This window comes from Arvicola amphibius, chromosome 3 (assembly GCF_903992535.2).
Source record: "Arvicola amphibius chromosome 3, mArvAmp1.2, whole genome shotgun sequence".
Taxonomy (NCBI): Eukaryota; Metazoa; Chordata; class Mammalia; order Rodentia; family Cricetidae; genus Arvicola; species Arvicola amphibius.
This window is the reverse complement of record NC_052049.1, coordinates 2220428-2235401: the sequence shown is the minus strand read 5'-3', so window position 1 is coordinate 2235401 and position 14974 is coordinate 2220428. Positions and strand designations below refer to the sequence as shown.

General features: G+C 53.2%; 1 protein-coding gene across 1 annotated transcript; it reads right to left on the bottom strand.

Moving 5' to 3' along the window:
* Window positions 1-6278: 6278 nt before the first annotated feature.
* Irx1 (iroquois homeobox 1) lies at window positions 6279-11224 on the bottom strand. The gene is made up of 4 exons (XM_038324099.1): window positions 10949-11224; window positions 6937-7972; window positions 6590-6662; window positions 6279-6336 (listed from the first exon to the last, which is right to left on the bottom strand). The coding sequence occupies exons 1-4, from the start codon at window positions 11222-11224 to the stop codon at window positions 6279-6281; spliced, it is 1443 nt and encodes a 480-aa protein (XP_038180027.1).
* Between the last annotated feature and the right edge of the window lie 3750 nt (window positions 11225-14974).

Genomic DNA, 14974 nt, shown 5'->3' with positions numbered 1-14974 from the left:
CTCAGTAAATATTAATATATCAACTCAAACAGGGGCCGTTGTTTTATTGGTTCACAGAGCTCGGAGAGATTCGCCACAGCGGTGAAAAATACTGTGTGGAACGGAGAGAGACGGGCCGCTTTGATTTCACCTTCTGCCGCACGCGTGAGCTGGGGGCAGCAACAAAATGGCAACACGGCTGCCTCTGCCGCAGACGCGGAGCGACACTTCAGATGGCTTCGCCTCCCTTTGTACAGCCTGCTGGAGCAATCCCGGAACCACGGTGGCCAGCGATTAGAGAGCAAGCAGAAGGGGTCTGCTACAGAGAAGTCTCACCTCATTATCTGGGAGCAAGCGGAGGTTTTAACAAGATGAGGTTGGGGGGGGGGGGCGTGTAGCTGGTCCACCAATCTCTCCTACTTTGCCATCGAAATGAACCCAGAACAGGTCAGCCAGACCTTGGGGCCTAGACTCAGCCTTCAGGCCCCATTTCACCTTCAAAGGCCTTTTTGTGGCCCCCCAATTCTCAGGACTGCCTGTGCCTATTTGAAACTGGATATGGCCTGCCAAATGGGGTTTTCTTAAAGAGACGATGGTCCCCAGAACGATGGCTCCTTTTGTAACATTCCTTTCAGGAGGGTTATATTTTTAATTGTTTTCTTTGCCAATGCCTCAAAATTAGACATCTATTACTGATTTAATGTCCCCCCATTATTCTCAAATCCCTGAGGGTTGCAGGCTTGCTGTGAACCCTGGAGACCCCCCAAAGTTCGTGGGTACAAACCAGGGGCTGACGAAGTGCACTTGGCTTTCAGATGTATGCACTGCTGAGCTAATGTGTGATTAATTTTATTCATAAAAATGTTAATCGCTTCATTGTGAGATCTTTTTAACATTCAGGGCAACCCGCACCTTCTTCGTTCCTCTTACCCACCCTCTTGCAGCCGTTTTTAATATTTCCTGACACTGTTGGAGCTTTCCAAGGAACCATCAATTAAGCATGCACTTAAATGTCAGTAACAAGCACAACAACGAACAAACAAGCAACGGGAGGACACAAGAAAGACTCCAAGACTGACAATGACCGGCTCAGTCTGGTCTTCTACTACGCAGTCTGACTCCAGCACTTAGACCCTCAAAGAGCCAACTGGAGGAGAGCTAGGGGAGAGCCAGGCTACTTTCTTCCCTATTGGAGGGGACAAGGATAAAGAAAGAAATGAGGAGAAGATGAATTTGGAATAGGAATTCAAGATAAAAAGCCTTCTGTTAAGGAGATTTAACCTGGGGCAGGACTCTGTGTTGTGGGTCCAGAAGCCTCCTGGGCATAGTAGGCAGAGGAAGTGGCCTTAGCTGGTATATTCACTTGTTTATCCCTGCCTCAGGTTTCTCTTCAGCCTAGCCTTTTCTCCAAGTGATATACTCAAAAGGCTGGGAAAAGGATTGAGGAACCAATAAAACCCCAGGAGTTTTCAGAAAACCATCAATGGCTTATTTAAGAAAAAAAAAGAGGGGGCAGGTACTTGGACATGCCCAAAAAGTGACTTTCTGCACCGAGTTTCAGACCAATGCCCAAGAGTCCTGTGTGGGACTCATCCCTACTTAGACCCTTGTAGTAGGAGGAGACAGCTCACTCTGTGTGTCCTTCCAGACTGGGGGCTGCTCTTCTCTCTGCTACCCCACTTCAAACAACCTTAGGGTTTCAGGCTGCACAAGGGTGCTTCACCATGGTGGCCGGGTGACTTTCGAAGCTTCCCTCGTCAGTGAAAATGACTGCTAAAATTTGCTGCTTTGGTATAAAGTCCATAGCTATATAAATTGCTCATTTGAATCTAAAGCGTTCCCAACAGCCCCTAAGAGGGTAGGACCTGAGCTTGCTGGACTGACCCAGAATCACTTGGCATACAGGCCCCCTGAGCAGGTCCCACCTTCTCTAGCGGGAAAGGGGGTCTGCCTCCAGTCACCAGGCGGTCACCAGTCTCCAGGACACAAAGGCCTGCTTCATGGGGGCACGCTGGAGTCTGCAGAGCTCAGACAGCAGCTGAACTGCTCCTGGGATCACTGCAGGGTCTGAGAGGAGATTGCAAGTGAACACTCACCACCAGCTTCAATCCAGAACCATTCCATGGGCAGAAGCGACAAGGAGCCTTTGAGGTGGGGCTCTCTTATTCTGACATCTCACGCCCTAGCTCACCCATGGGCCATTAAGAAATTCTTCGAACTGAGCGGGCTCTGTCACCATTTTCATGGCCAACAGTACAGTCAATCCATTTTGCATGTCCTTCGAACAGCTTTATCTTCAAGAGCCACACCCTTGCTCTCCCTCACTGCCCACCAACCTGGAATACTGTACCCCAAGTCTCCTTGTCCAACTTGGGAGACTCAGGAACCTGACGGACTCCTCCCACCATGTTCCAAAGTCAGGGATGCCTAGAAATTGGTCTGGCCTTGCAAATCCCTGCATCTGGCGTTCTCCAAAGACATGGTTGCCCCACTGTGCAAGTCCTTTTCTAGACCCTACTCCCCCTTGTCAAATCTTCGCCTTCCCTCTCTTCAGCCTTTCCATTTGCAGTAACTGTTGGCGAATTGCAGTGGGAATACATTTCCTGTTCTGTATGCCTCTGAACTCCTAAGCCAGTGTCTTTAAACGGGAGTCTCTGCCCCTCTAACAGACGATGGACTTCCGGGTTCTCTGCACCCCGAGGGAAGGGAGAGACATGGTTAGGGGCTTCACTGAGCTTCCACTCCTGAAACTTGGAGGATCTGGGAGACAGACTCAAAGCCAGACCTGTGTCTGTGCTGTGTCTGGCCCTGTCCTCCCTCCCTCTCTCTCTCCTTCAGCATTTTCTGCCCACGTCTAGACCACAGGACAAGTGAAACTCGGCAGGGCATGATTCATTGGGTGGCACCCTTCCGAGCCGAGACCCATATGACATTAATCAGTGTCAGACCGCTATAATGGAGATATGAATATGAATTCTCCATATTGCGGGGAGATAGATGTGCTTTTATATAATGGATCAGAGGAGAGAGGGGTGGGTGGGAGCAGGGAGACCGCAGAAGTTCCAGCAGGTCAGCCAAGGGTGCTGGTGCCCACTCCACAGGAGCCTGACTGGGAGGGCTAGCCTAAGCCCTCAAACTTGAGGCCCTAGTCTAGATCTGTTTCTCATCCCTCCATGTTTTCCAGCAAACTTCCAAAGAAGCTCAGTAGCAAAGAGTCTGTCCAGAACACTGTGTGCCCAATCCTCGGGGAGGTGGGATGCCCTAGGCAGTACTATGGGGCGTCCTAACCCTTGTCGCCAGATTTCCTATCACAGAATTGCTGCCTCTGGAGATGACACTTGGGGGGGGGGGGTGTGGGGTGGAAGTGTCCTCACAGGCAAAAACTTCCTCAGAAACTTCTGGGGCTCTAATGTTGGAAGCCAAGGTGGGAAACTCCTGAGCACCCAGCGTCCATCACAAGGATACATTTAGCAATGGTAGAGAAAGATGTCTGGGTTTCACCCCGTTCTGAACCACCACAATAGAAGACTGGTTCTTGGGGGAAACCAGACCGCTCGGTCTCACCTTCTAGACGGACGGGCTCCGGTGCTGCTGGGACCCTGCCAGCTCGGAGTCTGCTAGGTCAGCCATTTCAGCACATGACGAGTATCTTATGGAGGAAAAAATTAAAATGAAGTTGTGTAGGCAATTGTCCGATTCGGAGGTGTGAACATGAAGAACCTTACCTGTCTGTGCTGGCAGAGTTCGCCTGAGTCACTCTGCTGCTTCCCGCAGTCACCCAAAACGGATCTCCAAGCCTGTTTTGAAGTTCTGAGCAGCACACAAGCGTGCCCGGGTACCCCATTCCTCACTCCAGACACAAGGCATGGCTGGTCAGGTTTCTTTAGAGATGCAGTTTCACAGGGCCCCCATTCCAGAGCCTCTGGGGTGAAGGGTCCAGGGATCGGAGGCTCCATGCAGCCTCTGAAAGGTCCTTTTGACTCAGCAAATCCCATCAGGATACTGAAAACACAGCTTACAATCCAAGGCCCACTTTTGCCTCTAAACGCCAGTGTCCTGGCAGCCCCCCAGACACATACACACACACACACACACACACACACACACACACACACACACATGATTGATCCCAGGAACAAGCACTAAGCCTTGTCACTACAAATCCATGCTCTTGCCCAGGGAGCTCCAAGGCCCAACATTCCCAGGGTTTCAAGGAGCCTTATAAACACCGCCAGTAGGGGTCAAGGCCCCATTCTGCTTTTGGACCATAGAGGGCGCCTCGAGCTTGTCCATTCAGACCTCGGAGCTCCCAGTAGCTTAGCAGAGAGCGTCTATGGGACCCAGGTCCACCTATCTTGGCTACCCAGCTCCTCAGCTGCTCTGTCACCCCAAGATCCACCGCGCACTGACGCGTGAACGCACTGCGGTATAGTCACTTGCCTGGGCAGCGGCTTTGAGCCTCTCTCCAGCCTGAAGTTCCAGAAGCCCAATCCTTAACCAGCTGGTGGGCAAGGGTGGGAAGAATTGAGGAGAAAAGGGAAAAATGCCCTGAGTGTGATGTGGCCTGGCCGTGGCAGCGCATGAAAACGCCTGCTGGTTCTCGAGGCAAGCAAGGAGCAGTGGTGAAAGTCTTCCCCTTCTCAGCCCAGCGGGGCACACACCGACTCTTCCCCAGCAGCCTGGGGAAAGAGCAAGTCTCTAACGGCGGGGAAGACCTGAGCCGGAGCCGGAGCAGGGGAGGGGCTACACGACTTCGACTTTCCAGACTAAACCTGTTCATCACCACCACCGCCCCTCCCTTCCGCCTCCGCAGTTTGCATCCCCCTTCGTCAGTTTTAATGTTTGCTTGCACATTCGTCACGAAGCCCGCAACCATCAGAGTACCAAAGTCCTGGCTCTGAGTTGGCAGATCCTCCCCGCGCTGCTGGAGAGTGCCACACGCGACTAGCTCGAGAAGCAGCCTCGCTGGAGTGGCTGGACTCCTAACTCTCAGCCCTGGTTTTCATAGCGCGGCGGCGGGTGCCAATTCTTCCCCACATCGTTGCCACGGTCCCTTCCAGCCTCCTCTAGCCCAATTCCGGCATCTAGGGAACTATTTATTCGTAATTTCAGATGGTCGCAGATCGTCCCACCCGGGTTTTGAGGAGCGTGCTTCGCAACCCACCAGAACTCCGCCCTCCCCCCACCCCCAGCCTCGCCCCGCGGCCCGCCGTGGCGCTTGTACCTCTTTCTCTGAAGCCACTGCCGCATCTTGAATCACAAGCGCAGGGAACCCCGAAAGCCAGAACCCGCAAGCCATCTCGCTCGCCTTTATGAGGATCTTAATGAGCCTTCCGTTTTCTCCTCTTTACATTTAACCAAGTAAATAAACACATTGCGAGCAATATTTCATACTCCATTAAGTCATCCCTCTGCCCAGAAAACGACCCTCCGCCAAAACGCACTGCACACACAACTAGTGAGTAATTGATTTCGAGCCGAAGTTCCCCTTTGGGAGTATGATTGGAAATTCTCTTCATTTTCCCCCATTTTGATCCACTTTAAAACATCGTTTTTGTAAACTGCCTAAAATTGAACGCACTTACATTCTGAGAAAGGCTGCTCCAGATAAATGCTTGTCTAAGCGTGGCAAAGAATTAAACTGCCAACAAGAAATTGGCCTAGGAGCAAAATGAACAAATTCAACCACCACCACCACCACCACCACCACCACCACCACCACGGAAGGACTGTACATGCCTGTCGCAGTAGTTTGTTTGATGTTAACACTGTTCCAAGGCCCTACTCCCAAAGGAACCGCTTTGGCATAACTATGGGCCCCTGGACTCTGCCCAGGATTTCAAGATAGCACACACCCTTACCTCCCCCAAAACGTATGAGGACAGGGACAAACAGCTGCAGCAACGTGGACGTCATTTCATTTAGTTTATTAGACAAAAATATATGATTTAAACAAGTTCGCTGACGCGCTATTTACAATCTGAAATCACGCTATATACAGAAAGGGAGAGGGAAAAAAAAAAGAAACAAAGAAAAGAAGACACAAACACAGGTGGAGGGGGCGGATTTACCGAATCGGATAATCAACCCGAGCAGCAGGCAGAGATTGCCCACCCCTGGAGCGCTTAGGAGGGATGAGCCCCTTTCTGCAGAGAGCGATGCCTGAGAATCGCTGATGCCGCCGTCACGTTTGTCCTTTACACAAGTCTCAAATATTTGTCTTAATTCCTCCCTCGTCTCCTCCCTCCCCCAACCCCTCCCCCCTCCCGTCCCCCGCAAAAGTAAAAGGCGACCCTTAATCAAGCAGACGGGAGGGCTGCGAGGATCCGAGGCGTTCCCTCCTGCGGGGCCAGCGAGCTGTACGGGGAAACACAGCAAGAAGACACCAGCAATAAGTAGATATATCAAGCGCCACCGCGCCTAGGCTTCCTCGGGCAGAGCAGGGCTGGAGCTAGACCGCCGCCCATCAGACTCCCCGCTCCTGAGAACTGGACCAAGCTAGATGGATAGTGCTACCCAATTACTCCAATTAAGACTACAGGACAGGACCCTCACTGCCATCCCAGCTTTGCTCCGTCCCGCCCCAGGGCAAAAAGCAAAAAGCACTCACTTGTCGCGCACAGGCTGGAAGGGCGACTTTAACTGCTGTGGGGGTGAATCCGACCTGGGGACTAGGTCTCTCTCTGCAAGGGAACAGAAGATTCGCAGGGTTAAGAGAGGGGTATAGGTAGTGGGGTGAGCAGGCTGGAAGGGCCCCTATGCCCAGATTCCTCACTAAGGCTCATTTCCTGCAACCAACGTCTGTCCCTACCCCTCCCTGGGACAAGCCCATAGGTACAGCTCAGCACCTCAGAGAGACCTAGGCCTAGCTATTTGCATTAATAGTCACCCCTACCCACCACCACTGACACTATCCCTTGTCTGGCACCAAGTGAATGCAACCTTTTGGCTAGGTACCTGGAAGCGCAGGACTGCTACGGGCGGAGGCCTTGTCACCGTGTAGAACCCCAGTGGCAACCTGGACAGACGGCTGTGGAGGTGGTGGTGCGGGCAGGTGTGGGCCATGGGGCGCGGCGTGTGGCGCCCCAACGCCCAGGAAAGAGCGCATGTTCAGCAGCGAGCCCTGTGCGAGGAACGCGCCGTTGGTCCAGTTGGAAAACTTGCCTATGTGGCAGGTGTACAGTCCGTGGCTGGGCAGAAAGGCCGGGTGTTGCAGAGGCGCGCCGCTGGGAGGCCCGTGCGCGCTAGGATGGCTGGAGGGTGGTGGTGGAGATGCCTTGGGCACGCCGTCGGGGCTAGTGGCTGTCTCAGCCAGCGACCAGATCTTGGGCTTGCTGTTCGGCACGCCCTGCAGGGGGACCGCCGAGGCGCCAGGACTCAGAAGGCGCGTGCTGCCGGGCTCTGAGACTTCCTTAGCCAGGCCCAAGGGCGAATCTTGGGACTTGAGTACCTCGGCGGCCGACATCGGTGAGCCCTGGTCCCGAGCTAGGGAGGGAGGGGCTCCGCGTGCCCTAGGAACTTCAGCCTTGTCCTCCTCGTCTTCATTGCTCTGGTCGCCATCACGCTCGTCGATCTGATCGATGTCAATGCTCTCCAGGTCGATCTCCTCGTCGTCCTCGGTCTTTTCAGGGTCGCCCTCTGTGTCGCTGCCAAAGAGGGCGCCGTCTTCCTGGTCCTTGCTGCGCGCCCCCCATGTCACCTTGTTCTCCTTCTTGAGGCGGCGGCGCGCATTGGCGAACCAGGTGGAGACCTGTGTGAGGGTCATCTTGGTGATGATGGCCAGCATAATCTTCTCTCCCTTGGTGGGGTACGGGTTCTTGCGGTGCTCGTTGAGCCAGGCTTTCAATGTGCTGGTGCTCTCGCGTGTGGCGTTCTTAGGTCGCCCGGGATCCCCGTATTGGAACTGGCCATAGGGGTAATAAGCAGGCGTTGTGTGGGCTGCGAAGGTGGCTGGGTGCACCCCTGGGTTGTCCTTGAGTTCATACTGAGAGCCCTGAAGCAACCACAGACCAAGAAAGAAGAGAGAGAAAGAGAGGAAATGGAGGGAGAGAAGAGAGAGGAGAAATGAGTTTCAGCAGCTAGGAAAGGAAGATCCACGCTTCTGTGGACCCTGGGGGCCTCTAGGGCACCTCATTCACCGAGCTTAAAAAAGGAAAACACACACACACACACACACACACACACACACCACTATTTGGAGAGCCAAGGCAGCTGGAGTCTTAAACTGGATTGTTGGCGCTCGATCTCCACTAAACAGATCTTTTTTGCTGTTGTTCACTCTAGAAAAACTTAAAGAAGTCCTGGAATTTTAGAGCACAGCATAATTCCTGCCCCCTCCCAGGGGTCTTCCCAGGACCTGGGTCCCAGACACCAACCCTTCACAAAATTCAGATTTCCAAGTTCAGCTTACACTAGCTGGAGGGGGAAACCTTTTATGTAGGCTGCTGAAACAGTTTCTCCAAAGTGAAGCACCCAGAACTCAAGGCCCCTCCTTCCCACCCTGAAGGACTCAATCAAAAGAACCATCCAGGGCATTTTTCAGTCAAAACACACTACTAATTCAAAATGAAAGTACAATCCTCCTTCGGCCTCCCAAATTATTCTGCGTATAATGGTTCACTCGCACTTAGAGGTCTGTAGCAGTGACAGGTAATTTTAAAATTTTAATGCTTATCATTCTCAGCAACAGTGGCAAAATGCATTTTTTTAATACAAAAGGAGAGCTTATCCTGTAAAATATTAACGGCAGGCCCTGGAGTCACAGGCTGCAGCAGCTCGAGGGAACGGGTTCAGTTTCCTGGGCCTCTTCTCGGATACTTTATCTATCGCTTAAGTTTGACTTTGATCTGCGCCCGAGCAAACACAAACAGTTTGAGGCATTTAGAGGCCATGATTTATTTGCAATCAATATTCTTTTTATCATCAGTAGTAAAACACAGCAAGTCAAATTATCCCATCAGGTTTTTTGGTAAATAACATTTTATCTTTCTAACAGCCTCATTAGGCCTCATTATTACCATAAATTGCCCAGACAGACACTCACTCACAATTTTATCTTTTGGGTTCCAAATACCAGATCATAAAAGATTGGAAAGCTAGGCCACCGCCGAGGGTTTGGGTTTAGGCTCACCAAGAACCGGTAGGAGACCTGGAGGTAACACAAACACCTTAGGGGACAAATTTTATTTACCCTTTAGTTTAAAAAGAAAACAAAACTAAACAACAACAGAAACCTCCTGTGGATCTTCCCATCTCACCACAATGGGAGCAGACTCTCTTTGCCCCCACATGTACACAGGCAAGATTCCCAAATGGCTCACATCTGTATTCAAAATTTCTGTTTAACATACACACGTGCGTGTACACACACACACATACGCACACATCAAAAAAGGAAAAAAAAACAAAAACCCCTTCATCTTCCTTTTTTTAATAAAAGGATCCAGTTGCCAAGTTAGCAAAGAAGTCAGAATCCTAAGAAAGTTATAAAAGCATATTTCTTTATTTCCTCGACTAATTAGTTTAGTGATCGAGGTCCACGCGGAAAAGGCTTCTGTGGCCTGAATTCGTTTTGTGCTTCGTCATGGTAAAACACACTACTCGCTTTTCAGAAGTATTTTAGTTGCCATTGTAAAGGAGAATTTTTGGCATGGTCTCTGCGGGGAATTTTTTTTTTTTTTTATGAAAGGGTACCTTGTAACTCTCTCATCGCTCCTGGGGCATGCAGGCTGTCTGAACAAAATGGGGGCCGATCTTCCTGGTTAGGGCGCATTAGAAAGGCGACTGGCCTGACGACCACTGAGAAACAGGCTTTCTCTCTAAACTACAAGAAAAGTTGCGGAGAAAACGTACCCGCCTCGTTGTTCCTGCACACTTGGAGGCCAGCCTTTTAGGGGGTCTGATCTGGTCTGTTTTTCCGGAGATGGGATAATTCGGGGTTCCCGGAAACCGCACTATCCAGAAGATAGCAGGGCGGCAGGGACAGCCTCTGGAAAACCCCGCGCCCACCTCGCAGTTTGCCAGCGACCTCAAGTTTAAGCAGTCCGACTTTCCAGTCAGACCAAGGAAAATTGATCGTTTGGAAGGATAGACTGGCCAATGCTCCTGCGGAGAATTAAATTTACACCCCCCTCCTCCATCTGACACCCACTGGGAGCGGAGATTGGAGGGCACCATTTATTTTAAGCCCTGGGACACTGTTTCTTTAATTCTTCCTTATGTAACGCGGGAAGAGAACTGCTTTTCTTTCGGTTCAAATGAAATGAAAACTTTGACAACTTACGAAAGTAAAGGCAAATGCCCTTTCGGAAGCCAGAATTTATGTCAACTTAGTATTTCTTAAATCTACGATCCCTATGATCCCTACACAGGCCACTAAGAGACCTCTCTGCTCTGCCGATGTCTATTGTTTGTTAGGATGTTTTTGACCGACTCCGCTAGATTTAACCGCTTCCTTTTGGCAAAGTCGAGGGCAACTATCTCTGTTCTGCCAAAGAGAGAGAAGTAAGGTCGTCTGGGCCCCAGGGAAAGCTCAAGCAGCTCCTGGGAGAATCCGGCCGCCTGGCCAGGGTTCTGCTGGTAAAGCGGCCCTGGCTGCGGGAACCCAGCGGGCCTGCCCCGTCGCACCGGCGGCTCCAGAAGAATTCGCCCCCGACCTCCGGTGCCTGCTACCATCTCCGGCCTGCTCCTGAGGCTTTCTCCACTAGCAGGCAACCCTTTTCCAAGCTCAGGTCTTCAGCCTACCAAGACCGCGGGGGTCACTGTCTGGGCCTCAGGGCACTCCCGGGTGCCCCGGGGGACGCGGTCTCCGCCGCCCGATCCCCTCTTCTGGACCCTTTCTGCTTCTTTCCCAGAGACTGCCTGTGGGTCCTTCGTTTCCCCGCTGGCCCAGAGGCTCCCGCTGTCCCTGGGCGCCGTGATCTCCCACCGGCGCGGGCTGGGAGGACGCGCGGGAGTCGGGAGCACTCACCATCTGCGAGAAGAGGCTGAGGTCCGCAGCATAGGGCAGGAAGGCGCTGTAGTTGGGTGCGCCCGCGTACGGTCCCGCCGCAGCGTACATGCCCAACACCGAGGTAACTGCGGCGGCTCCCGCGCCTGCTCCCAGATCCGCTGTCCCCGGCCGGCCCGACGAGGCGGCGGCCGCAGCAGCCGCGGCCGCAGCCAGCACCCCAGGGCGCTCTCCACCGTAGGCGCCCGGGCCCGCGGCGCTTAGGTACTGCGGGTAGCCCAACTGCGGGAAGGACATGTCCGCGGGGTTGGCGGCGATGGAGGGCAATACTAACAGCGCGGACGGGGAGACCGGCTAGGGATCGGGAGGGACGCTGCGCGGGGAATGCGGGCCGCCGGCCGGGCGCGCTCGGGCCGGCCCGGGGGCGGGGGCCGGTCGCTCTTCCTGGGCCCTGTGCTCTTTGGCGGCGCCCGGCTCCCGGCTGCGCCCCGATCCGAGATCGCGCGCCGACTGCGGCGGCCGCCCTCCGCTCGGCGGCGGGGCTCTCAGACACAATTTGAAGTTGATGCTTTGATTGGCATCCCCTTGAGCACAGGCCCCGCCCCTGGCTCCCCTCCCGCCCCGTCCCTGCCTCCAGCCCGCCCTCTCTGGCCGCTCCCGCCCCTCACGGCGAGCACGTGGTGCCCCGCGCCCGCGGGGCCACCTCCTCCTCTGGTGGGTATGCCGGGCCGGGCTGTTGGTGTGGGTCCGGAGGCCTCAGGCTCCTTCCTAACCAGCCCCCGCGGCTTTTGACAACCTGTCGACACCGGTTTACAGCTGTCTGATACCCGGTTTTGCATTTGAGATCTATGCCCCCCTTCCCCCTTTTAACAAAAGCAACTCTGGGATTGCGTTTCTGCAGCTGGGGAGGCAGGGAAAGAGGCCTGAGGCCAGGGGACAGTCTAAGGCGAGCAACCTCTCCGCTACGGCTAGCTCTGCCGCACCTCCGTGGGACATATTCGGCTGAAGTGCTCGGATTAATCAACGCATGGCGTGACACCTCGGATGCAGGGTGGATCGTCCCCTTGGCCCCACTTCCTTTCAACAGATCCTCTGAAAACGGCTGGCCTCCTTGCACTTAGAGAAGCGGGATGTGGCGGCACTCTGTAGGCTTCTCCAAATAGGAGAAAAAAAAACTTTGAAAATGGGCAAGCCAGCTGAGAAGTCGCTGCGCGGAGGGATCCTAGAGGGAGGGGGTAAGGAGTGGAGAAAGGGGACGGACCTCTCAAGGTAAAAAAAACTGGCGAATATTGCCAGCAGCCATCAACTATCCTGTCCCAGCTTTGGAGAAGCCTGCTTGGTCTGGGCGCCCGCGTTTGTCCACTAGGTGTGCAGACGCATAGAGTAAACTTGTCTGGAGCTCAGGTACATGAGGAGTTGCGACCAGTCGTTGGACGGGACAACCACCAGGACCCTGGCCTTAATTACTCCCCCTCTTGTCCCCGCTGCCCAGTTCCTACCTCAGACGCTGGAAGAATCAGAACTAGACGAATTTGGGAGCTAAGCAACGGTTATGGACTGCAACTCAGGATCAGCCTTAGGGAATTCAGGGCTATCTAGGCAAGCCTGGCCAAGGCCCCCAACCTGCTACTGTGCTGCTGCTGCTGCTGCTGCTGCTGCTGCTGCTGCTGTCCAGGGCCATCAGGACCCCGGATGCCAGCTAAAGCCCACCTTCTCACCCAGATTCTGCAACATCAGGAAGGCCTTGCTTTCAGGTCTTTAGAACTGAGCCTTGCCTGGAATCAGCCACAACACAGTTGGTTAAAGTAGTTACTAATTACCCACTGGGAAATTGGGCTTCATTTCTCTGCTCTGGTTTAGGTCTTCCCCCATCTGTCCCTACATCCTTCACACTACCACCCGAACTGGAGGGTACCATGAAGGACTGCCCAGGGCTACAGATTGCAAACCTCCTGACTTCTTTCTGGTCCACAGTCCATCGGTCACCTGCAAAGTAGAAATGAATCTTGGAATCCTATCTGCCTCTTGCACATACTCCGCGCACAAACACAACCCTGCAGGGAAGTCATGGCGATGACAGGATCTGGCCATTGTTCTGGCTCTGTGAACCCAGAGTCACATTTCAGATACAGGTCAGATAAGACCTGAGGTGTGACCTCAGAGCCTGGGGTGGGAAAGTCAGTCCAAACAAATCTTCCTGCCAGTACTGACAGAGGGATCACCAGCTTGCCATTGCTCCCCACAGCTTCCCACCTGACTGCAGGTCTTGGGCCACTAGGACCAGGGGCTTTGAAGGAGCAGGAAGTACTTTGTCCTCCCCCCACTGGCACAGCAGGGCTGCTTCTCTGTGCTCTATGTAGGTCATCAGCGCCAAAGACAAGAACTGAGTGGAAACTTGACAAGATAATTCAAAAGGACCCAGTTGGGCACTTCTGATAATTTCCCTTTAGGACATGGCAGCAGCAAGGGTGTGGACTTGATTTGGGGAGTATGGGCAAGGTGACTGTTGTGCATTCTTTGCTGTTGACCGGAGCTGGGGCTACAAGAAAGGCACTGTGCTTAAAGTCAGTTCCGGGAGGTGCTAGAAGAGACTATGGGACCTCTTTTCTTTCCTTGGCCCCTCACCCTGAAACTTGCACCATGCCCCGGGGAGCAACAGAGAGGTATAGATAGCAACTGGGGAAACACAGGAGTCATAAAATCCCCAGGCTTTCCAGCTGGATGGAATGTCAAGCAGAAGCTAGAAGCTTCTGTCTCTGGTTGCTAAGAAGTCCCTTTCCCCTCCAATTTGACATACAATGGAGAAATTAGGGCCAAGAAGTGATGGCATCTATTGCTGGAAGAAGGGTTCCAGGTCTAGAAATCCTATAGGGGTCTTATTTTAATGCCATTGTTAGAGGACCCAACAATTGTCCAAGTCAGATCAGGTACATCTGCACGCCCCAGGATGGAGCAGTACAGAATGGGGGCGGGCTTCTGTGGGGGGTCATTGAACTTCACCTGCCCACCCCACCAGAACCCATGGATCCCTTAGTCAGAAATATCCTCTTCCTGAACCCCAAGTAGTCTTCCTAAGTTGATGATAATGATGGAAGGCTCCGGCCAGAGTCCCTTCTGGGAGTCATCCCTGTAGCTGTTAGGCAGAGCAAGCAGAAGACATGGTGGAGTCCCTGATCAGGTCTAGAACCCACAGAGCCTTGAGAAAAACACAAAGTAGGGGATGGAACTCGTGGCTGGGTCAACTGTTCTTGGGCTGACCCTTCTGGGCAGAAGTGAGCCTCTGTGGACAGCTTCTGTGGACAAGGCAGACAGATACTCTAGGGAAGAGGGAGCAAGGGGGCTGCTATAGGGCACACAGTCACCTTAAGGTCAAGTTGGTTTTTAAGTGGATCTTATGGCTTAATGGAATTCTTGTTCTATGGGGACACTTTTCTAAAGGAGAAAAGGTGGGTTTTAGTGCTGTTTCCCAGGGCTTCATTGTTGGTGAGTAGTCCCTGCTTCCTCTCTCTTTTCCTTCCCCGGGGATTTACTTAGTTGGAATTGAGATTAATCAAGCTAACAGCGTTCTGGCTTACAATTTTGTTTCTTCAAAAATCATCAGGCACTGGTTGCCAGGGTATGCTGAGCCAGCAAGGCCAGGGTTCGAGGCATTTAGGAACAGCTTGTGGGCTTCACAGTGGGAGCAGAAGAGCTGAGGAAGCAAGTAACAGACGTTCTGTTATTCAATGTGACCATTGTGGGTTCTAGGGATGAGGTCAGCAGAGCCGGGTCTCCCATAAAGGACTGGGCTAACCTGGACAGCAGGGAGCCTCCACCTGACTTACTCAGGCTGGTTTACAGCTCTTGTTAAGTATCTTAGGCCTTTGCAACTTTGCCCAGCAGGGTCCGGGCTGCAGCAAATATCTATTGGTCCCAGGTGAATCAAATCCGGAGAACCCCAAGGACGGTTGTAGCTGCAGCCACTACACTTAACCCTCACAGTGGAGGTATCCTCATGGCCCAGCCCCGCCTCCCCCCCCCCCAACCCAAGCGGGGTCTCCTGCACTC